This window comes from Nanorana parkeri, unplaced genomic scaffold, assembly GCF_000935625.1.
Source record: "Nanorana parkeri isolate BGI_ZX_2015 unplaced genomic scaffold, ASM93562v1 scaffold199, whole genome shotgun sequence".
Classification (NCBI taxonomy): Eukaryota; Metazoa; Chordata; class Amphibia; order Anura; family Dicroglossidae; genus Nanorana; species Nanorana parkeri.
In genome coordinates this window covers 565,459-591,090 of record NW_017306467.1, presented here as the reverse complement: position 1 = coordinate 591,090, position 25,632 = coordinate 565,459, and the positions used below count along the sequence as shown (strand labels likewise).

At 41.6% G+C, this 25,632-nt stretch overlaps 1 protein-coding gene across 1 annotated transcript in view; it reads right to left on the bottom strand.

The window, feature by feature from the left end:
• The window catches only part of SMTN (smoothelin), a 122,263-nt gene that overhangs the window by 38,013 nt on the left and 58,618 nt on the right, over nt 1-25,632 (bottom strand). The window contains exons 2-8 of the mRNA XM_018555491.1: nt 25,238-25,389; nt 18,719-18,800; nt 17,219-17,297; nt 15,831-15,931; nt 13,629-13,728; nt 9,182-9,498; nt 4,819-4,879 (exon numbers count right to left, since the gene is read on the bottom strand). Of these exons, the coding sequence (XP_018410993.1) occupies nt 4,819-4,879; nt 9,182-9,498; nt 13,629-13,728; nt 15,831-15,931; nt 17,219-17,297; nt 18,719-18,800; nt 25,238-25,389 (892 nt within the window). The remainder of the gene's footprint in view (nt 1-4,818; nt 4,880-9,181; nt 9,499-13,628; nt 13,729-15,830; nt 15,932-17,218; nt 17,298-18,718; nt 18,801-25,237; nt 25,390-25,632) is intronic.

The window sequence follows — 25,632 nt, the reverse complement described above, 5'->3', positions numbered from 1 at the left end:
TATGGCTTTGATGGAAGTTAGACTTAGAAGATCTATGGTTACTTATAGGCAAGGGAGATGAAGTGGAAGGGTGGGCTTGCACAGACCCTTCCACGATACTCCTGCATTTAGGCAGGAGCGCACTCTGACCGCCCATTGTGTGCCTAATGACAGAGTCAAGATCAGGCCTTAAGAGATGATATTTCTTGAAGAGTAAGCTAATCAGATGGATTTCTAATCAGTGCCCTATGAATTTATACAGGCATCAGTCCCATGTGAGACACCAGTTTAGAGGCTTTTTAACAAGCAAATCACAACTAGAACAAGGCTCCAGAAAACACATCTATAAAACAGGGAGCTACCTAGATGGATCCTCTTTGAGAGATTCCAACCATTCTGACATGGTTTGACAGATCATAGTTACCGCCAAAACAAGACAGGGGGCCAAACCAGTTAATTCAAGCTTGAATCTAAGGATGGCATTCAACTTCCTTAGTGAAGTGCCCAAGGGTAAGGATATCTGTGACCCTTTTGGAGTTCTCTTTTAAAATGGATCACTGGTGCATCCACAGTGAGCACAGACCACAGATTAGAAAAACCATTTCTCAGATGGAAAATATTGCTGGCACATGCTCAGGTGGGACCCAGAACTCTTCTTGGTGTTTCCAGTCCACATAGAGGAATGCCTTAAAAAGCAAGTGCCCATGTAAAGATATTTGCAGCTATAGTAGCTTTAAAAAGATCCAATACCTGCAATAGCAGGCTGATCCTCCACATGCAAGATGAAATGCAATGCATCAGTAAATTTTAAAAACACCTTGTATATCCAAAGCAACTGCAGGAGACTGTATTGGGAGTGACTGTTTTTGGGTTAAAGCAGACTGTTGACACAGAAATGATAATGGGCTACAGGCCCAGTTTGATCTATGAACTCAGAAACACACTTTGCTGAGGATGGCCCAGGAGTGTACTTGGAGGCTTTGTTGGCAGAATGCTCCAGTAACTGAGCACAAACAGTTAGGAAGTTCAGAGTACATGTAGGTCTCCGTGGACACGGGGGAGGCTTCATCTCTGCCTGTCAGAGCTTAAACAGACTATACTGATAACATCCCTTCAACAATAGGGTTACATGCATCAATTCAATTACATAGTATGTAAGGTTGAATAAAGACCAAGGTCCATCCAGTTCAACCTATGTATGTGAGAGTGTGTCTGTATTTATCTTGCTCTAGGGCCCCATTCACACGTAGCGATTTCCGCCGCGATATCGCGCATTCTTGCCGCGCGATATCGCGGGAAGTCGCCGGCTAATGATATTCAATGGAGCGGTCTTAGCTCCATGTCGCGCGTCGCGGTCGCTTCTACAGGACCCTTTTTCAGTGGATTTTGCTTTTTTCTAATGGAGCCCGACGGAGAAGGTCACGCTATCCCGGCCGCTGCAAAAGGTATGTCGCTACGTGTGAATGGGGCCTTACACTTCCCAAATCCCTGTAGATTCTGTGAAAGAAGAAACTCATCCAGAAGTTCCTTGAATTTATCAATGTTATCAGTAGATACCACTGCCTGTGGTAGGGAATTCCAAACTTTCACTACTCTCACAATGAAATACCCCTTGCAAATTCTAAGATTGAAACCCCTCTCTTCTAACCTCTTGTTGTGTCCCTGGGTTCTCAATACAGGTTTTGGGATTAAACAGTTTGTTCTTAATATTGTGGTGCCCATTGATGATTTTGAAGACTGCAATAAGGCTTTTGAAGACTGCAATCCCCTCTTAAATGCCTCTTTTCTAAGGTGAATAGGTTAAGATTTTAAATGCAGTCCTCATAACTCAGGTCTTCAATCCCTTTAACTAATTTTGTAGCCCTTCTCTGAACTCTCTCCAGGTCTAGGACGTCCCTCCTGAGAGTCGGCAACGAGAACTGTACCGCATTTTTAAGATGGGGCCGTACCAAATGATTTATAAAGTGGAAGTATTACTCTTTGATCCCTTGCTACAATGCCTCTTTTAATACACACCAGTATCTTGTTAGCTTGGCTGGCTGCTGCTTGGCATTGCTTACTATTGCCAAATCTGTGATCTATAACGAGGTCTCTTTCTATGTCTGACTTCCCCTAAAGTAACACCCCCAAGTAGTAGTTTGCACACATGTGCAGAACCATAAATTTTTCAACATTAAATCGCATTTGCCATCTTGTAGCCCATGCCTGAATTTTGCTTAGGTCCTGTTGTAGTGCGTATATCTCCTGTTCGGAATTTACTGCTCTGCAGAGTTTAGTATCATCTGCAAAAAACATCTGCGAAATTGAGCTATTTCGTCTAATCTCTATGCCATGTATGAAAAAGATTAACGGGATCAGTCCCAGGAATGAACCCTGGGGCACCCCACTCCCAACCTTTGCCTAATTAGTGAATGACCCATTTATCACTACCCTCTGAGTCCATTCTTGCAGCCCATTTTCCACCCATGTACATACAATTGCATCTAGACCACAGTTCATGGATTAAACGTTTGTGGGGTACTGTTGCGAATGCTTTAGCAAAATCCAAATACACAAGGTCTACTGGTATTTCTTTGTCTAATTTAGTACTTCCTCATAAAATGTTAATAGATTGGTCTGACTAGAACGTTCCTTCATGAAACCATGTTGGTTACATACATGGGACAAGAAAGGTCCTTCATGAAACCATGTTGGTTAGATACATTGATTCAATCTGGGGATACCTTGTAAATGTAACAAGAACTGCAACAGGAGTATGGGCTGAAGTCACCCTTGACAATGGGACTGTCCTCCCTGCATCTTTGGGAAAACAAGTTGCATCGTGTGGTGGCAAGCAGCTAGGCAAGGCCTCAAATACTAACTCAGGCAGCTGGTTATCGAGTCACTGCAGATAGGCAGTGGAATCATACTGGGGAGCCACATGGCGCGTCAGGAACAGGCCCAAAAGCAGAATTGTTCTTCCTCCAGGCGGAATGGCAGGAAAGGGAGGAGCACTCCACATAGTGAAGGACATCAGTGCTTAAACCCTCTGCCTAAAACCTTCTCAGGGTAGGAACCAGCTGTGGTAGGAATTTTTAAAAGGTGCCCTTTTAAAAGTACCACAGTGCAAAGCCAGATTCCAGGGTAACCCACACGTTTAATTCAGCAGGGTCTGGGTATGGACTCAAAAGTTGTTGCTGAGGAAATGCCATTTGGGATAGCTTTTCTAAAGAGGCCAGCTCAAGCAGTGGTGTAGCCAGGAATCTTGACTGAAGACACTGAGATAAACAATCTCCACAAATTGAAAAAAGCTAGCAAAAATAAACTTTTTCAGCATAGCTGAAGAAAAAGGTATCCAACCTCCTAGGTCATTAGAAAAACCCTGGGGCATGCTGGGTAGAGTAGGGGGCTGGCTTACAAATATTGTTTTCCTGTGTCCCAACCTCCTGAAAGTGGCAATATAACCTGAATTTTCTACTAACTAGAACATGTACTGTAGGTAATAAGCAGTAGTGTAATTTTTTTTTAACGTGTGACTGTTTATTAGTAGAGAAAGTTTAGCTTCTAAACTGACAATACTGTATGCATTTGTACAAGTATCCAAGGTCAGAAGGCTTGCTTAGAGTAATCAGGTTGCATAAGAATATGCAAGGTACTAGAATAGTTACAGTGACAAGACAGGCATGTGACCAGACAAAAGCATTACACATTACAATTGGCACATAGTCACTTCAGTAAACACGCCATTTACCAGTAAGTGGCATGCTGAACAGTAATAATCAGAACAGGCTTTTGAACCTGTCCAGTCTTTATGTACTCCTAGCAGCTGGCTGCCATACACCAGACCATTTGAATGGTAAAGAAACAATAACAAATGTAATTGTGCATTGTGTTACATTCAATCATCATTCTTCGATATCAGTCAGGGGCATGGAGAATTCCACATAGTATTATTTGTTCCCAATTAAAACATACCTTGTGTCTACATTTAGAAAATTCACAAACCTTTCTATGAAAACAAAGTTTTTAGGATGCCTCTCTCATCTACATATGCCAAGATATGATTCCTAGTCTGTGTGAGTTACAGCTACCTTTCCTCGTGTGTTACAGCTAAACTGGTATGAAGCAGGAAAAAGCGCAGCGCCTGTGATACGGCTGGACCTTCACCTCATATATTTCTACATAAGTGGTTTCATCATTTATCAATCCAGAGTGCAAGTTGGGAAAAGTGGACAAAGACCACACTATTAAGGATGTTAGACCTGACTTGCATATCAGCCTCTATCCCAAGAAAGGTACATAAACAGGTAATATAATAAAACTTGAGGCTTATTTATGCTATGGCTCAGCTACCAATCAGCAGCAGCCTTGCCATGAAAGTCTGAATGTGTATGGTGGCTATTAGGAAATAACTCTAGTTTTTAGTAAGAATATGTTAATACATAAGGCCCTTAATTACTTCACCAATTCCCTATAAAAAAAAAAATCTACTGCTAGCCAGCTGATCAGGGCTCTACAGTGTAGTTAGGCAGCAAAAGTGATTGCATTATCAATACGCCACTGGTCTTCCACATTGTGTTACCCTATAGTAGTAATTTAGATTCCCAACTCCACGTATGAAAATGTACCACTAATGATATTCACTGTTTTACTGAAAACAAACATGTTGTTGCTCTGGGTAACCGAATGGCTCTTGCTGCGGTAAGTCAGCCCTATACATATCTGCTTTGAAGGAATTAGGCTCTCTTACTCAAGTTATAGGATTAAAACCTATACAAGTTCCAAAAGCAGAAACAGATTCAGTAGCTTTCCCTCGCACAGTGTGACTTCATTAACAGCAGACTCTACAGTCAGCCTTACCTGGCTCTGTACATGTCCTTGATGCCTTCTCCTCTGGAGCCGATCCTTTATTATCAGCACTCTGCTAAGGCAAATAAAAGTGTTTTATTTCTTCGGACTTGTCCTTGGCTAACCACCCATTTCTAGTAAGAGGAAGCAAATTTAAGATAATAGTTCTCCAAGTCACATTCTAAAACACTGATACAATACTACCATGGTTGTGTTCCCTTCGTAAATCATAGTACTATAACATTCATATACCAATTCCTTATGGCAAATTTTAACAAACATTCTAAGAATTTATAAATAGTTGCCATTATAACTTTTGTTAAACAGAAACCCCTCCTCTGTGTGCTTTTTGAAACTAGTTTCACTTTGTAAATAGGGACCTGACTTTGCTTACTTCAGGACTTAAGCTGACCACACACTATAAAATCGGGGATAGACAACCAAAAGGCATGTGTGCCATGGAGGATAGGCGATGTAATTTGGAAAACTATCCAAGTGACATGAGCACAGACTTTGACTGCTCTGGTGGACCTCTGCTGCCATAGGCTGCAGCAGATTGCTGACTAGGCTGTCAATTACAAAGCCTGGCTGGTCCACTTGCACTCACAGCCCACTCATTTCTATGACAATTCAGAGAGGCCTGACTGTCATCGGTGACATTCAGGAGCCGCCTCTCCTTGTACCAGCGTAGGTCCCTCTGTGGTGTCAGATGACGTTGCATAAAGAAGCCCGTCTTCCTACCCGCTTCCCCTTCTTAGTGGAACTGCCAGCTACAACCAGTGTGACTGTAAAACCCCTGTGTTTTTAATGGTATGGGAAATGGGCCTAATCTGAAGTCTGTGGCACGCTTTTTTCACTGGCATGCTGGTTGTCTAATGCATATAAATGGACCTTTAGGGTCTATTTAAAAACAGTTTGCAAAACCATTTGCCCTGCAAATCTTAGTGAATTTTCTTTCAGTGCGATTGGATGCACAAAGCAAATGTTCTTTGTCCAATGTAATTTAAAATGTCATCATGTAATATCACATTAAGGCCACTAGATGGCGCAGAAGAGCATTAAAAATAAATAATTATTTCCTATGCTCCACAGCTTCATCTCATGGCCATAATGTGGTATTTTGCCTACAGTACATTTTCAAGTGGCAAGAAAATGTACGAAGACTGTTCGTTTTGGGCTCCACTATCACAGATCGAACATTCATGGAGTTTTGCAGGGCGAATGACCATACAAATTGTTTATAAATACACCCCTTAATGTGGAAAAGGTTGTTGACCCCTAACCTTATACAAACTGATTGTACAAGCTCCTTTAGATATACCGTCAACTATGTAGTGCAAATGTCTGCCTGATTAACTACAAACTGAATAGGTGTTTAAGTTTTCCGTAATATTACATGTTTAGGCAAATCTGAAGGAGAGTGTAAAATCAGATTTTATAGTCTCACTCCAAATCTTCTTAGAAAAGCAAATCAGAGAAAACAGTGCATTAGATCGCACACTGTGTATATATATATATATCTCTATCTATCTATCTATCTATCTATCTATCTATCTATCTATCTATCTCACAGAAGTGCTTGGGCATTCTCACATACAAAGAAGTGCACTGCTATTTTAGGAGAAATTAAAGACTAAAAAGGAAGACATTTTTGTGAGTACTGCTTAAGTACAAAAAACATTTTGAAAATGTCCTATAAAAAAAAACACAGAAAATCTCAAATTGTGAGCTCTGTTTCAAAGCTACATAGCAGCTGGGAATGGAGCTGAAAGGAAAAACATATAGATGGTTCCCTGTTAAGATCAAATTACTTTGTCTAATTTACAAAGTGGGGCCTGCTGGGACTTTCAGGCAACCTACAGTGACACAGAGAGCCTCTTTTTAATATGGCATTACCTGGGCTGTAGTGGTACTTTTATGGCAATATGATGTTCAAAACCCAGAAAAAAAGGTGCGGGGAAAAAAGTTGAACATTTTACTACACACATAGTTGAAAGTTTAGCTTAGTATGTGAACAACAGCAGCTGTTTCTGGTTTAACAGGCTGATTTGACTGAAGGACTTATAGAACTCTATATAGAAATATAGTATGCCAAAGATCAGCACACAGAACAATGGCACAGCACTGCCACCTGCTGGACATAAATGTTATGTGCCATTGTGTACCTTTCACAGGACTGACAGAACTCGAAACTATTACTTTTGAAGACGCTTGTACAGCAACTAAAACATATTTATTTGATTTTACAACATTGATAGCAGATAAACAGGCTGCATAAGTGGTTGTGTAACTTGTTTTTTTTTTTTTATTGCTGTTACAGGGTCAAAAACATTGTCAAAATGATTTTACTGCCAAAAAATACATTTTACTATATGGATATTGGATATAACTGTTGGTTTCTACTCTTTTCCTCCTTACATTGTACAGCATCACAACTGACAGAATTGTTCTGCTGCCGTCAGCAGTTCATGTCTGTCTGTGCATTCTGACAGACAACTTTTAAAGTGCATTTCCACTTTTACAGCCAAATTGGGTAAAAATACTTTTTTTATATTTATTACCTGTTCTCATTCCCATTACTTGTGAAAAAAAAATTAAAAAAATAGCTGCCCACATTTTTCTCTAAACTGAATTTTCTTCAGAAAATGCAAGGGGGTGGGTAGTTAATGTTTGCCGTAATGTACGCGGTCTATACTGTGCTGGCAGATGGCATTGTCAGTTGTAAACTAAAGCGGAACCCTGCTTGTCCTAACAAAGGGTCAAACACCTATCAGCATTGTATGTTAATGGGAGGAAGCTCAGAGCACCTTTAGTGTTTCTATGGGGAAAGTCAGAGTTTCCCGTCACTTTGGACAGACCGAAAACTTCTCTCTACAGTTTCAAAGGCCTTTTTTGCACCCACTAACTCCTCAAGGGCCCAAGAAGGCCCACCCCACGGTATCTTCTACCCAGCCCTGCTGTAAATCACACGGCTCGTCTTTATTTACTTTGTAGGCCCCTAGATTTAGATCAACACAGGTAGGTGCGTGCTGCCTTCACTCTCCATGTTTTATTAATTTTACAGAACACTAGAATCAACACCACAGGCAATGCTGAAGAGTAGAGGATGGACATTGGGGAACCCAGTGAGGAACCTGACACTGTTTAATTTTATTTAATTTTATTTTAAAAGTAGAACACCAAACAACTAAATATACAGTTGACATACAAAAATAAGTTTTGCACTTATTGTAAAATCTTTTTCATAGAGTCTATTTAGGAACACAGGAATTCTGAAACAGTTGGGTTATACTGCTGGCTACAAGAGGACGGAATACTGGGAAACAAAAAAACGTTAAGCCAGCCGCTGTATAACCCAGCCTAACATTGTCATGATATAGTTTTGTGAGTGACCCGTGTCTCTGAAAGGACTCACAGAAAAGGTAAGTGCAAAAATCCTATTTTCTTTATCATCCATTGAGGGACACAAGAATTCTGAAACAGTTATGACTTCCAAAAGCAGTCCAACTGATGGGTGGGCAACAGCCAATTAACGGTCCAATAAATTAAATTGTCAGGTGGAAACCGAAAATTACTTTTTTCCCCCAACTTTTATAATTTTTTGTTTTGTTTTTGTAAATATTTATATTGTAAGCACATGGTGCTTGAATAGCACCAGCCAGGGAATGACAGCTGCCAGTGGCAAGATTCCTGCAGATGGCAAGCTGCAGAATGTAAATACAGCAGGTAGTTATGCAAGAGCCAGACTGCTATTGGCGATTTCAAATTGCAATAATAAATAGTAGGCTGGCTATTGCACCCGCCCACTGCTTGCTGTGCCCTCCTCCCAGCATGGAGGAGAGCTAGGGGATCCAAGCAACTAATCGATAATGAGAATAGTTGACAACTTCTTATTATTGATTAGTTGGTTGCAGCCCTAATAGGAAGCTGCTGAATTTTTAATTTGGTAACTTAGAAATGCTTTGGCAGGTAACAACCATAATATAATAATAATCTAATTTGCTCTATTTCTCAATCACACAAACAATCTTAGCTTTAAACCTAATTTTAAAGTGTATGTAAAGGCAAGCTTTCCCCCAGTTTTGGACAGATTAGGGAAGGGTTTCCTGTGGTGTATCTAAGAGGGCAAAAAAAACCCGATAGGTATTTTAACCTTTACCTACTCCAGCCATAGTAACCAAAAAAAATTTTTTGGCTATACGTACACTTTAAGTAGTACTATTACTTATTGTAAAGCAATAGATGAAAGATCCTACCCCAAACCTGTTCAGCCACCAAAGATCAATCAAAACTGTGCCTTGTGTATTTAAATCATATTCTTGTTAGCAAACAAAGGGAGAGGGCAGTGTGGCAGGTGCAGTGAAGAAATAGCTACCTTATTTGTCAAGATTATGGTTTTGTTGGTTTCTCTGGGATCAGGCTTTTGTTCTGCTTGAAAACTCTGTTTCTGAAGGGTGATTCTATTATCTGGAGGTTTCTCCGCTCTGATCTGTGTGGCTGACGCTACATATACCTCTGTACTTCCATTCTGTGGAGTGTCCTCCTCTGAGTCTGTGCTGAGGGTGGAGTGCTCTGTTGTATGGGACTGTGACATATGCCCAGGTTCGGAAGAAACCGATGATGATGATGAAGACGATGACAACTTTTGTTTTGAGGGAGCACTTAGAAGCAGAACCATGTCAGATGAAGAGTCTATAAACACAATTATAAAAACACCATTATCCTATGGTAGTAATGCATCACAAGCCGAGTATCTAAGGCAAAAAAAAAAATTCCCTTCCCTTCCTGTCCTGGAGATACAACGGGTAGTGACAGTGAGTAGGAGGATTCCTGTCAGCCAGCTGTCACCATAAAAAGCTGTTCCCAGAGAAAGATTTCCTCTCACCTCATGTTGTGGCGACAGTAAACATTTAGATTTTTGATGCTTTCTTTCGTAGTCTCCAGGACCAAGAAAAGTGAATCTCAAACAAGATTACAGACAGCCAAAACAGCTTTAGATGGGTTCTATCGCTTCCCTACTCTATCCAAAACTAAAATACATACACTTTTGGCTATATATATATATATATAGCCAAACTGCAAACTGGGTCCAACTGCACCTTGGCTAATGGCTCGGGACTAGTTTCCTACATCGGCGCATCCCCGATTTCTTTCCTCCCCGCTGGGCGCTGCTCTATGTCCCAGCGGGGGGGAGGGAAAGTGACAGCCAGCTAAATTCGACATGTTGAAATTCACGATAGGCCTTTGGAGGTTAAATAGCTCCAGAGCATGAGACTAATTGTTAATTGACATTAAAACAAAAACAACAAAAAAAGGCCAGACAAATATGAAGCCTCCCTTCCAACAGCATTCTAGGAAATTTGAATAGTTGTTGGTTGATCTTGCCACAACAGGTAAACATGAAAGACAAGTTCTCCACCCTCCAAGCTGTCATCACAGGAGCAAATGACAGCTATTCATATTAGCATTTTTCAAACTCATAAAAACATGATGCCAAAAGCAACATGTGCAACATCATCTTAAATGAGAAGTACGTCATGTGAAAGACCAGCTCCATGCTGTCTGCGTGCCAAAGATTTCTCAGATTTTCATGGGAATGATACCTACTATAAAAAGAGAAAGCTGCAAATTGGCAACATGTGACAGACAGGATGGACCAACCTGGAGAAGAGTTTTGATTATACTTACCCTAATGTGGACCTATGGGCAAAATAAGAAATTACATATGATGCAGACTGCCACTAGCATTAAAGCTCAACTCCAGGCACAATAACATTACCTGGCTAAAAGTAGTAAAATATTTATTTTTCTCAGCAACCCCTTTCGTCATGCAGGCTCTTATATTGTGCAAATCTGGTCATTTACATGCCGAGATTAGTACAGCTCTCACTGTTCTTCTGGCCTGCTCAGTTGTCATTGCTGCATGTCACATAGAATCCAGCACTGTGTTCATGCCTTCCTCTTCTCCTGGCCATTCACAAAACAAAGGCCAGGGCTGTGTGGGTAAATAATGGCCAGAGGAAGAGTGAGAAGGAGACACGACCACAGCACTGGGGTACATGGGACTTGCAGCTCTTACAGTACATCTGAGCTGCCTGTAAATACAGCGAGTGCTGAACTAATCCCAGCTTGTTAACGAGCAGATTTGCTGGACTAGGAGAAAGCCTGCATGACTAAGGGTTGCTTTTGAGAAAAATAAAAGGTTTACTGTTTTAACCCAGGTAAGGTTATTGTGCCCGGAGTTGGGCTTTAACAAAGCAGTGTTTGTTTTTCCCCAACGACCTATTGATCCTGCCAGTAAATACAATTTTTCCCACTTCCTTTACAGTCTAAGATGCCCAGCAAAAGTGGCAAGTACAGGGGTTGGGACAAACCATATAACAATGGTAGTGGTGCTTACAATGGTTAGCTTTTGTTCACAAATCTTAAACCTTTTTTTCTTCAAAATAAAAATGCGTTGCTAGAACTACTTCAAATTGTACATTTAACTGCAGAACGATAATGCCGTCACCCTATTACAGAACACGTAAAAGATAATAGATCCACTGGCAGAATCAACAGGTAATCATTTATTTGTATTTTATTTTATCTATTTATATAGTCTCGACAGTTTACGCAGCGCTTTACATAGCACACATTCACATCAGTACCTGCCCTCAGGGAGCTAGCAATCTAAGGTCCCTATTCCATACACATACTAGGGCCATTTAGACAGGAACCAATTAACCTTTCAGCATGTCTCGGAGTGTGGGAGGAAAGCGGAGTACCCGGAGGAAACCCATGCAAGCACAGGGAGAACATGCAAACTCCTTGCAGATAGTGCTGCAAGGCAGAAGTGCTAACCACTAAGACTGTTACAGGGTGGTCTCAGAGCTAGAGACAGACTGCATACATTTGTAAATTTTTTTTTGCCCATAGTTCCACTTTAGGTTATATGCAAATATTTTTTCCCGTAAAAGTAGCGCTGAGTCCAGCCTCTAGACAACAGGGATACGTGGCCTAGATCATTGGATCTACTGACTTGTTTTGATATGTGATTTTTTACTTAGCAGTGTTATTAAAAATCAGTGGTTATGTTAAATCTAAATTGCCCAGATTTGTGGCAAGTATACTTTAGGTTGAATTTCCATTGAAAGCATTAAAAAAAGTACAGTTTGATAAACCTCTCGTAATCAGATCGTACAGAACATCTTAACAACTAAAATCTTTAAAGGGCCTAATCACACGTGTCTATTTTCCCACAGTCAAACTATTTTACTGTACAGTATAAACAAACATTTTAAATAGAAATCCCAATCTTTCCTGTATTGCTGGTTCACAACTATGTGCTGAAATTTAGCAACAAAAAATAGGTCCATTTACACTTAGATATGTGTTAACATGCAAACATTGGTGTGAATAAGTTTTAAATGTTGACTCGTTTTGTCCTTTTCACAAGTGTGCAAAAAGCTGCCTGGGTAATGCATAAACTGTCTATATCGCAAGCCATCACTTGACTGCACACTGATTTACTGAGAGAGAGACACAGATCTGGAACTTAATATTAGCCTTGCCTCAACACTAGGCGGTGCTCTACCACTGTGAATTAACGATCATGGGGGGTACTCAACATGTAATCACTGATGGCACCGCTGCATATTTTATCATGATCAATTACAATTTGAATTATAAAAATCAGAAAAAAAAAAAAAGCTTAGAGTCAATATTTTGTTACTCTGCTGTGCTTAAAAAATAAATAGCAATTATTTACTTTGCATACTTTTTTTTTTAATGTATGAAGCAACACACATCTGCTTAACAGAAGGCTCTGGGGATTAAGACTCCACATTCAGAAGTTGCGTCTCTGGTCTTATTAAAACAAAAAGGAGACGAAAAAGCAATTTTACAGGCCTATACTTGACACTAATGAGATGTTGTGCATGCACCCACCCTGTGCACTACGTGATACCACACAAAAAACACATGTTTGTAAAGGCAAAATCACTACAAATTTGTTCTGTGTAATGGGAGCCTAGCTTTTTTTTCCTGTTTTAGATAACATCAGCTATGACATGCTCAGAAGGAAGAGCGTCTGCAAAGGAACACAAAAATCGGACATCTCCTCCATATATTTGAGAGTTAGTCAAGTGAATATCCTGGTAAGTTACTTAAACAGTACAGGCTGTAGCTTTTCTAGGCTTATGTGTTTGGTATGTGACCATTTTGGAACAAACAGTTCTTAGCAGCGTTGTTTAAATGATGGATGATTTTTTTTTTTTAAACAATGCTGTTTAGAGAGATGAGAGCACACTAGAAGAACAATCGCAAACTAGAATTTAGAGTAAGCAAATCCTGGTGTTGACGTCAGGGCTTCAATAAAATAAAATGTGATCCAAACATTCACAGTATATTACTGTAAAATATACAACTTACAAACTTAGAAGCTAAATATGAAATTGTTAAAACTTTATGTATGACACATCAGTTTATTGTATTATAACGAATAATGCCATCCTGATATTCTGACTCAGGGTAGTTGTAGAATCACTCTGATGAGTAGTAGGAGTCAAAACTAAGCACATGGCAGATCACTAGATTATAATGTAGAGGATTCAGTTTGTGTCTGACATGGAGAGCATAGTGCAGTAACCCAAAGCAACCAATAACTCATACCTGTAGATCATCCCGCTCCTGTCAAAGGAACAGAAGCTATCTATTGAGATTAAAGAACTACAGCTTTGATGATTCAGAGTTTGTTAAAACATTTTTGAAAGGAGAGAAGTTTTTGCATAAATATTAAAAACAGTAAAGGCTGTGAATTATAAACTTCTAGAACTACATACCATCCACTGCAGCATGGTTGCTTCCATTCTGACTGCTGCGGAGTTCATGGATCTGAGCCTTAATAATCTTCCTTTCTTCTAAGTCCTCTTTATCTTGCGCCTAGGGTAGCATTGGACACATTAAGTCAGATTTAGTTTTTCTTACATATAAAAGCAAAATATAAAAAACTTAAAATACCATTCTTACCTTCCCAATCTTTCTACAAAGAAATCTGTAAGGACAAACTAGGCTCACAATTTTCTAGTTTGACATAATTCACACCAATTTTTTTTTAAAGATCTTTATAGGCTAATTAGTAGATTAGGATACTAACTAGCAATTCATTAAAGTAATATACTACTATAGGAATCCAAAGACTATTAGAAAAGCCTAAAATTCACCTGATTACTAAGAGCCTGCAATGCTAGAGCAAACAGCAGGTGGTCTAGGTGTTCCCAATATCAGTGTGGATATCAATACCAGCAGACTGTGCTGCTGGCATTAATCCCCACATCTGGAATAATCCCTGCCTGGATTTTCCTGTATGCAATGAATTGCCAACATGTATCCATCGCTGAACAGGAGTGCAATGTAAAGGTTGAGCATTTCATGTAATGACGGGCAGAATGGGAAGCAGTCCACATGGCTCAGGATTATTCTGTGTGCATTTGTTTTAGCAGGAGTCACAGAACAGTTTTACAGTGGGGCAAAAAAGTATTTAGTCAGCCACCAATTGTGCAAGTTCTCCCACTTAAAAAGATGAGGCCTGTAATTGGCATCATAGGTAGACATCAACTATGAGACAAAATGAGAAAACAAATTGATCCCAAACATACCGCCCGGTCAAAGAAGGAGTGGCTTCGTAAGAAGCATTTCAAGGTCCTGGAGTGGCCTAGCCAGTCTCCAGATCTCAACCCCATAGAAAACCTTTGGAGGGAGTTGAAAGTCCGTGTTGCCCAGCGACAGCCCCAAAACATCACTGCTCTAGAGGAGATCTGCATGGAGGAATGGGCCAACATACCAGCAACAGTGTGTGCCAACCTTGTGAAGACGTACAGGACACGTTTGACCTCTGTCATTGCCAACAAAGGATATATAACAAAGTATTGAGATGACCTTTTGATATTGACCAAATACTTATTTTCCACCATAATTTGCAAATAAATTCGTTCCAAATCAGCCAATGTGATTTGTCTGTATTTGTTTTCTCATTTTGTCTCTTATAGTTGAGGTCTACCTATGATGCCAATTACAGGCCTCTCTCATCTTTTTAAGTGGGAGAACTTGCACAATTGGTGGCTGACTAAATACTTTTTTGCCCCACTGTATGTCAGGCTACCCAGTAATCACACTCTGTACTGGTTCAGTCTATGGCTGGAGAGTGATGGGTTTTACTGTGAAATAGATCTGAACAGTATGAACATTTTGCAGAGTGATTGGTGACCAGCATATTGTGTGCCAGGGGTTCATCACAGTTTGCAGAATGGAAGGCAGCTCAAGTGAGCCCAGTGGAAGAAGGTGTAAATAAAGATGAAATGACCGATGCCCCCATGCTTATGGTAAAATCCATGTATTTGTAGCGTAGTGCACTTTTAAAACGTACTAAATTGTGCAAGTAACACTTTAGCACAGCTGCTTGTTTGGGTAGGACATAAGGTGGGTAGGAGCGCAGCTTGGTTGTCACTCTGCTTGCAAACTCTTACATAGGTCAATTAACTTAAACATCCCTCATCAAGTTTTTTACATATTTGACATCATCCAACATACTTATGTTCCTAATCGGACTATACAAGAATGTCTGTAAAGGTTCTTATATATTTATTCAGGTCATGGTACAGCTCTTAGTCACATTCAACTGGACTTTGTAATGGACAGTCTAGAATGTTGAAGACATTTTGCCACTCATCCAAATAGCTTACCAGAACATTACAAGTCATTCTAATCAGAAGCCCTGTTATCAAACTTAACTGTGCAAGAGACTCTCAGGAGATGGTTTGATGGGTTCGGCTGTGTTAATTAACTGTGACATGACAGGATCACCAACGCTAATCTACTTACTCCTAACATAACACTGATTAATGCAAACATATGTTACTTTCTTACAAAATAAATCCTTAAAAGGTAATCTGCTTAGGTAAGGTGAAGGGTGCAGGAAAAGTGCTCTACTTACAGCTATGCATGACTTCATTCATTTTAAAGGCAAGCCATTTTTCTATACTTACCAAAGAAGTGAGATCTACAATACTCTCTAGACTTTTGGACGGTGTGGTGCCATTGTCTCGGTCAGTTGTGCGGCTGACCAGCATTCCAGCCAATGCTGCTGCTGAAAACATACAAAATAAAAAAAGGAGGTATATAACATCTAATACCAACACTCTAGGGCTGCAACTAACGATTTTCATAATCGATTGGTTAGCCGATTGTTTTTTTTCTTTCGATTCATCGGATAAAAAAAAAATACCATGCTTAAATTTAAAATAAAATACAGAAATTCTGTGTCACAAACAAAAAGTTCACTTCAGAATAAAACGGTATGCAAATTTTTTGCACTCGCACTGCACTGGAATGCATGGTATTCCTGTACCACATATTCCATTGCAGGTGACCACACTTGCTGGGAGGTGCGTTTGGGATGCCATTGAATGCACAGCCTGGAGCAGAATTTTCAGGCCGAACCAAAAATTACGTTTGCCACCATCCATCTATATAAGCCGGTCATCAGTTTAGAGTTAGCCATGAATACTGGCCAGAGAATGATTGCACTCACTCTGGCGGACGCGGTGATACTTTACTTGACATATGCAGTGCAATCGTTTTTTATTTCTATGTAGGTGCACGCGAATTGTGTTTTCGTTAGTATACGTGCATTTGCAGGCTTGGGGGACTTTCAATTTATTGAATTTTTGTTACCTCATTCCGATCACACGTGGGGGATCACAAGCCCCCTATGTGATGGCACATTGGAGGTGACAGGTTCTCTTTAAGGTGACATTAGGGGATTCCTAGTGTCACCTTTCCACTTTGCTGGATTCAGCTGCTGAGGCAGTTGAATGTCAACACAGCAGGCAGTGGCTTGGAGCAATAGCCAGCCTGTTATTGGTTATTTTAAATTGCAATAGCAGGCTAGCTATCGCACCCACCCACTGCCTGCTGACAATCAGAAGAGGGGGGAACTGAAGGAGAATGTTCTCCTTCAGGCTCTCCTCTGCTGATTGACAGCAGGCAGGTGCAAAAGCCAGCCTGCTATTGGCTATTGCAATTGGCAATTCCAGTCCACAAGTGAAACCAATCTGTGAGCTATGAATTCTATCAGAAACTAGAACTCATTTATCTGTGATCCACTGTAGGAGTTCTCTATAAAGACACCCCAAGAGGTCACTTTCTGAATCTCGCTCTCTTTTTTCCCTGTCAAGCTTTTTGTATGCAAGAGGGGTGGACTGTTGTACTACATAAATGTCATGATATACATCTGTACATACAGGCGAGTTGTGTTCCCTGTATGTGTACCAAGCTTTCAATTTTAATTAACACTGAAATGCACCTTTGATATATTAGGTTGGAAAGCTTAGAACAAATGGTAAAAAAGTTAATTTCAGATTTGTGCGCTTACCTTCAATTTCATCATTTCGGACTTTCCGGATAGCAGCACGGATAAGCTTCCTCTCTTCATACTCGCTGGATCCTCTAAGCTGGGATAAATAGAAAAAAACAAACGTTTTGCATGGCACTTGTGCACTTGTTCTATGTCTTCTAGCAAGACATAGAAAGACAGCATAACACCGAAATGTCTTACACAATTGTCATACTTGACAGGGTTATTTTTATCTTGTGGCAAACATGAGGGGAAATTGCCTGGAAAAGCTTTATAAAAATAGGCTCAATTCTTAAAAAACATATTTCACAGAAAATCCGAGATCTAGCAAAAAACTAAACTTGCTGTAAAATATCATATACAGGATCTTTTCAGAACAGAATGTATCCAGTAAAAGTTCTGGCTGTATTACAGGAAAGAACAGGCAATATTCAAAGTGCATAGATGGAAACGGTCTGCAGGAGTCGGTTACATCACCCCATCATTCTAGGAAACTCCTGCAAGAGCTCATTTTTGGGGGATTTAGCGGAATCTGCATTTTCAGGACGCAGCAGAAAGGAACAATAGAGTAAATGGTGCCCCAAAAAGCAGCTAGAAGGCCAAGTCCAAGGTATTGTTTCCTGATTTTTAAAATGTCTTTCTCCCCTTCTAGTTTTTAAGTAGTGTTTTTTTTTTAGGTGTGTGTGTGTGTGTGTGTGTATATATAATTTTTATATCTATATCTAGCTATAGATATATATATCTATATAGTGTGGGGATGGATTTTGAGGAGGGGGTGAGGGATGTGTCACGATATAAGCAAACCTTGCATATTCATGAAAAGTCCACTTTGGGAAAATATCCATGGAGCAAAAAATTCCCCTTGTTTTCATTACTTTAATCTGGTCTACTGTGGGATTACCACTTTATAGCAGATCTACAAAATGGACTCACACATGAGTAGCAGCAATACATATACAGCAGCCAAACTTCGTCCCTCCAACTATGGTGAAATTACAAATACCATCAAGCCTCTGCAAGTCATGCCTGCGGCTGTCTTGCAATGCCTAATGGGATCTGTAGTGTCACCACAGCTGGAGGGTCTAAGTTCGGCTACCCCGGACATCCAGGGACCTTCCATCAGCATGGCCCAGGCCTTTTGATCGGAGGCAAAATCACAAGTTTAGGTGCAAACTGATATCATACCATGTCAGCTCGAATATAACTGGCCACAAAGGGAGCTAGTATGCATGGTGAAATGTGTTAATCCACTGTATAACTAGCAAAACACTTGTCCCACATTTTAGGACAATTTCTGCACATGCATGTTAGAAAACAGGGTCCAATATTGTGATAAGGTGGAAAACCACTAATATGAATAAACTGTCTAATATTTTATTTTCCAGCGTTATTTCCAGAAACATTTGCAAAGCAGTGAAGGAGAAATTGGAAGATATGTGCATTTTACTTATAAGGTGGTCATTGGGTGGAATTATGGTTTACGTTCCTTTCCTATCATTTATACTGCAAGTTATGTACCAGTGCTGTCAGCTCCTCCACATCATTTATCTCCTGTAGCCTTCCTGCCAACGCATGCAGAGCTCGCTGCTGTTTCTCTTCCCTGAAAAAGAAAAATGGTCCATGGATTATTAAAACATCTGCAGAGTAACAGGGTTAGCATACAAGATGTAATGCAGGTTCAGTTAAAGAAGAACTCCAGGCAAAACGTTTAGCACTAGCAGTGGGGCTATCCCGCACTGCAAGGGTTAAGTGCTCATTTTGGTCTAGGTGCAAAAATAACAAAGTTACACTCACCCGAACCTCGCAGCCGGCTAGCTTTTACCGTTGTTGTTTCCAGTTTACTAGGCAATGTGGCGACTGCAATAGTTTTCTTTTTCAGGCTTTTTTTCCTATTGTTTATTATCTGTTGACCCTGCAGTAACATACTTTCTGTCCTAGGGTGACAAACACTCACTATATCCATGTTGGAGCAGCACTATCACATACCCCACAGAGATAACTGGGAAAAACACCCGAGGTCTATATATAAAGCAATGCTCCACAGCATAAGTAGCCCCACAAAAATCGATAGGAATGCAACAGATTATGCTTGAAAATCTCACACTAACAAAATCAGTACTTCCTGTCCTGAATCCTGCATTCTCCAGCTGGACCACGTGGCTGCTCTGCAGATCTGTTCTGGAGTAGCCCCTGCTCGCTCTGCCCAGGACGTAGCCCATGCTCGAGTCGAGTGTGCCGTGAGCGAACCTGGCAGCACCAAGCCCTGTGCTTTGTAGGTGTCAGTTATGGCCATTTTAATCCACCTGGCAATCGTGCTTTTAGTGGCCCTGTTCCCCCTAGTGGGGCCCCCAAACGTAACAAAGAGGCGGGACGACTGCCGGCAAGGTTTTGTGACTTGGAGGTACTCCAAGACACACCTTCGAACATCAATACCCTGCCACTCCCGTTCTCTAGCAGAGGCCGGGTTAGTGGCAAATAAAGGAATGACCACCTCCTGAGTCCTGTGGAAGGTGGACACCACCTTCGGCAAGAACGACGGGTCTGGTCGCAAAAGAATCTGATCTACCAGGATGGTGCAGTAGGGGTCGGTAATAGCAAATGCCTGAATCTCGCTCACCCTCCGTGCGGAAACCAACGCTACCAATAGGGCCGTCTTTATCGTCAGTTGCTGGATGGAACACCCCCCCAGGGGCTCAAAAGGTTGTTTGAGAAACCCTTGTAGCACCACCGAGAGATCCCAGTTTGGCACCCAATTGCTTTTCGGGGGTTTCATTCTGCCTACTGCTCGGATAAATCTTTTGATGAGAGGCTCCTCCGCCAATCGAATGTCCACAAAATTAGGCAGTGCAGAAACCTGCACTTTCAGAGTACTACAGGAAAGCCCTTTGTCCAAACCGCCCTGCAGGAAATCCAACACCAATGGCACTGTGGCCACCGCAGGCCTACCCTGACTGCTGTACCAGCTGGAAAACACTTTCCACACCTTCAGGTAGATCACAGATGTCATCGGCTTTCTACTGTGCAGCAGTGTAGTCACTACCCGTGCGGATAACCCTTTGTTGATTAACACCTCCCTTTCAGTAGCCATGCTGCTAAATTTAAAGCTTGCACCTGCGGGTGGCTCACCGGGCCCTGCATCAATAAATCCGCCGCTGGCGGAAGCAGCAGCCCTGCCACACAACTCCAGGAGGGTCGTGAACCACGGCCGCTTCTGCCAACATGGCGCTATGAGAATTAACGCCATCCGTTCGCCCCTGAGCTTCCGAAGCACATTCGGGATTAACTGCAGTGGGGGAAATGCGTAACCTAGACTGAAGCTCCAGGGGTGCACCAAAGCGTCCACCCCTAGGGCTCCGTCGTCCCTGGAGAGCGAAAAAAATTGTTCCACCTGCTTGTTGTTGGCTGTTGCGAAGAGGTCTACCTCGGGACAGCCCCACAAGCTGGTGATCCATGCGAACGTTCCTGCGTTCAGAGACCACTCTGACCTGTGCAGCTCCGTCCTGCTGAGCGAATCTGCCAACTCGTTCAGGCTGCCCTTGATATGCCTCGCCGTCAGCGAGAGGAGGGTGTGCTCTGCCCAAGTTAGAATATTCGTCGCCAACTGCATGAGGCCGTGCGAGCGCGTGCCCCCCTGCCTGTTTATGTAGGCCACTGCCGCGGCGTTGTCCGAGGCCACGGCTACATGGTGCCCGGCTAACGTCTCCCGGAACTGGCAGAGGGCTAGCTCTATCGCCTTTAGCTCTCTCCAGTTTGACGACTTGAGGCGGCTCCCCTGCTCCCAGGCTGCCTGCCAAATGTACTCCCGGCAGTGAGCACCCCAACCCCAGGCACTGGCATCCGTCGTGACCACAAGTGGTGTTGGCTGAGACCAAAGTCTGCCGACTGAGAGGTTCCGACACTCCATCCACCACAGTAGTGAATGCTTGATTTCCTCTGTGATGCGGACCCCCTTGTCCAAGTCCTGCGGTCGACTTCCCCATACCCTCAACAGCCAATTTTGTAACGGCCGTGAGTGGAATTGTGCCCAGGTAACAGCTGGGATGGTAGATGTCACGAGACCGACCATTCTCATTACCGAGCGGACTGAGGCTGTGCTCTGTAACTGCAGTCTCAGCGACTCCTACCAAAAGCGACACCTTGTCTTCTGGTACTGTAATGGTCATGTCCCGGGTATCGATCCAATAACCCAGAAACTTCACCCTCTGTGCGGGGACCAGTTTTGACACACTTTGCACAAGGGTTTGGACCATGAAGCTGACATTTTTGCAAAGCAAGAGGCACACTTCTTCCCTTTTGGGCGCGAGCAACCTGCTTCAGCGAGGGGCTTATCCTCCGTGGCTTTGACCTGCGTACGACAAGAGTGATGCCATCAGCCAGTGCTCTGCCCGCATGCAAACCCTCTTATACATAACACTACCCAGCTTGCCCTGTTAGAAATGTGAAAACAAGCCTATCTGCTGGCTAAAATTGAGAATGCAAAGTATTGGATGTGCAATATTTACCAGTCTAAAGAGAAATGAACACTTGAACTTTAACAAAAAATTTTTATAACCATAACTGATGAAAATATACGCAAAACCACTTATGGTTTATAATGCAACAGACTCCCAATTTATAAAGTCTATAAAAAAAAGTGAAGTTCAATAATCCTTGTGTGCGCTTCCAATCAAATTGGAACCACAGTATTAGTAAAACAAATCTTCGTGCTCCTCCTCCTTATTCAGTGATGTAAAAAATGCTAGAATTGTTCACTCACCAGCTTACGGTGGTCACCTTTTTACCGGTTGACCAGGATTAACTAAATGATTCCTGGTCAGCCCGTAAAAAAGGTGACCACCGCAAGATGAGTGACCAATTCTATAATTATTCTTATGTTTTATAGACTTTATGAATTGGGAGCACATATATGATTTGGTATGTAGATTGTTTTCACATGAAGATTTGCCAGTTTACTTATAATTAACAGCTGGTACATTATTCTAAAAGGATTAAGCACATAAGGGACTAATTAGAAGCACATTTGAAATTTATCGCAGTGTCCGTTGCATTATCAATCTCTGAAAATAGCCAATACTATTTTTCTGACACAGCAGCTTCATTACACACATTGTTTTCATATTTCACCTTTGTCACGGAACCATAGCACAGTGGTTAATTATTTACACTTATGGTTTAACATATGCTTATACTTTCTTATAAGCATGTTCTTTGGATATCATATGGATAGTGCATACCTGTGTATTTGGATATCAGAATCCTTCTAATCACAGTTGTAGTATAACACCCAAAATAAAACCCTAGTTTAAACCACCTAGACAACTGTGTTTACAAAAAAGAGAAATATCCACTGCCTGGACAAAAAAAAGTCACACACTGATATTTCATTGGACCGCCTTTCGCTTTCATCATGGCACACATTGGCTGTGGCATTGTTTCGATAAACTTATGCAATGTCACAACATTTACTTTAATCAAGAGAAGCATTCATTTTGCACCAAGATCTTGAAGTGATGATGATGGGAGAGTCGGACCACTGCGTAAAGTCTTCTCCAGCACATCCTAAAGATTCTCAATGAGGTTAACGTCTGGACTCCGTGGTGGCCAATCCATGTGTGAAAATAATGTCTTGCGCTCCCTGAACCACTCTTTCACAATCTGAGCCCAATGAATCCTGGCATTGTCATCTTGGAATATACCCAATGTGCCATCAGGGAAGAAAAAATCCATTGATGGAAAAATCTGGTCATTCAGTATATTCAGGTAGGCAGCCGAAACGTTTTTGATTGGGGGGGGGGTGCTAATGTTGCTGAACCTGGACCTATTGTCCAGTGGAAGGTGCTTACCCAACTGCTTAGCTAAATCAAGGTGGTGACTTTGTTTGGCAAGGCAATGTATAAAAAGGTGCATAAAGGGGCTTGTTTAGACCATGGCGTTGCGTTAAACAGCATTGTGGTATTGCACATTGCGCTACAATCCATGGCTGCTGAGAGTTAGGGTAAGAGAGTATGGCAATGCAATGCACCTAGTGCGCTGTGTGATAGTGTGCATTAAATGTGCATTTAACACCTTTGTGTGAGCAGGCCTGAAACTAATTCCAGGCAAACTATAAAACTGCTGAAATACAAAATAAAAAAAAAAAAAAAAAAGAAGAAGAAATACAAAATTAGCTGAACAGAATTACACATACTTTACATATATTTTTGGTAAGTCAGGTAGCCCTCCTAAACAGAATGTCCGGGACAGTAAGCTCACTGTTCTGCACTGCAGCTTGGTTATTTTACCCCCCGGAGTGTACGCGTACCGATTATGACATCATTACATTCCTACTGATTTATAGCACAGTGCAATACATTAGAGCTGGATAGTTGAAATGTGCAGGGGGTTACAGGAAGCAAATATAAAAATTGATTTACATTAGCGATAATTACAAATACATTTAGGGCTTTTTTACACCATGTCTGAACCATGTCCAAACCAGAATGGTTTGTTCCCGGACCAAAAAATCATTCCAATGTATCCCTATGGTATTTCTGAGCTCTGTTCACACCAGCGCAGTCAGTTCCGGTCCAGAACAGAAAAATATTGCTCGTCACATTTTCTCTGGTCTGAAATGCACTGGAATGCATGGAAAGGCATCACAAACTCACTGGAACGTATCTGTAAGCCCATTTTAAGCACAAAAAAAAAGAAGAGGCAAAACGCAATGCACCATGTTCTAGATCTGGCCCAGAAAATGGTGTGAACCTGGCCTGAATATTTTGAATTCGGTCAAACAGTAATCTTTTATTACCTTTCTGTAGTTCTAATTTAGGGAAATAATATTTTTTTCTTGTCATCTATGCATCAATGCGCATAAATGTTTTTGAAACATTGCATCTCTGCATAGTTTTTAAAATTACATAGGTAATCCTCCATATTTGGTTACTACAAGTTCTGCTTCCAGATTAGTAATGTACAGTGACAGTAGTATGCGTGACAGACACTATTCCAGTCTCTGAGTGCAGGCCTAGAAGTCAGGTAGATACCCACTTACAGTGACACTGAACTCAAGAGTTAAACCTTAAAAATACTACTTTTGTTCCGCATGGTCACTGTGTGTGTTGTAAAGTAGCCACCGCTCCAAGCTCACTCCTGTGATGGACTACAAACTCACATTTAGTTTACTAATTTGTACTGAAATTGTATTCCATCAGGGGGTGATCTTGGAGCGTTGACTACTTTACAACACACACAGGGACCATGGGGAAAAAGTAGCCACCCTCCAGAAGGAAGGACAGTGTCAGCACCAATTCAGAGATGATTTGAAGATCTACAGCTGAGTGATACACAAATAAGATACATTTTTGTTAGGAGTTAAATCTTAAAAATGCATTCAAGTACCTTAAAAGGAGAACCATGGGGTTAGGGCTTTTCCCCATAGTTCTCCGAAGGGTAACGTGAGGGCACAAACTAGTGTCCTCCCGTTACCCAAAGCTCAGTATACCACGAGCTGCAGCTCACGGTGTACTGAGACGCCACAGCTGAAACAGATCCCGACAATTATGTCTGGATCCGCCCAGCTGAGCGAGTGACAGCTGGCTCTGTCTATCTAGAGACAGAGCCAGCTGTACACGCCCCGTCCGTTCCGCCAGTCAGCGCTGGAGGATCGGAGCGGGGAGGGGGAATCCAGTCCATTCCGTCACGGCAGAGAGCCGTGACAGGATCGAGAAGTGAGCGAGCGATGGTATGCGTTTGCTCACTTCCCGATCTACTGAGCCGACCTGTGACAGTCTCATTGTCACAGGTCGGCTAGAACTATGAGGATGAGTGAAAAGCACTCACCTCATAGTTCTCCTTTAACTATTGAGTTTAGCGTCACTTTGAAGGAACAATTACAATGTTTCTATAAAATGTATTAAATAAAATATATAAATTAAAATATTATAGTCACTTCAAGCATTAGTTTTTGGTAAAAGTTAAACTGAGTCCATGTTCATAAAAATACACTGTAGTTTCCCTTCGATGAGGTACCATTACAAGACAAACACATTAACTAACCCAGGCTGATTCTCTTTGTCCTCGTGTCCTCTGTCCGATCTGAAGCGTTTCGAGGCCAGCGCTTCCTCACATCTTTCCAGCTCCTTACTGCGTAACTCTCGAATTGCGGAGCGGATCTCCCGCCGCTCCGCCAGGTCCAGGGTCACCTCCAGCTGCAAAAGAGGCAGAGATGTATATACATAAGCCTGCGCCAAAAGTGAAAATGTGCATCATGTTTTGAAGGATTTCTACAAAGTAAATTGTTAAGAAAGCCTGATGCTGGATGACTGGACGAAGGCCCACCCAGATTTTCCATACTGAAAACAAACAAGGCCTTTAATTGCAACAAAATTTGTTTATAGAAAACTGGATTTTTAGCCCATGACAGAGTGGAAGAAAATAAAAAGTTTGACTCG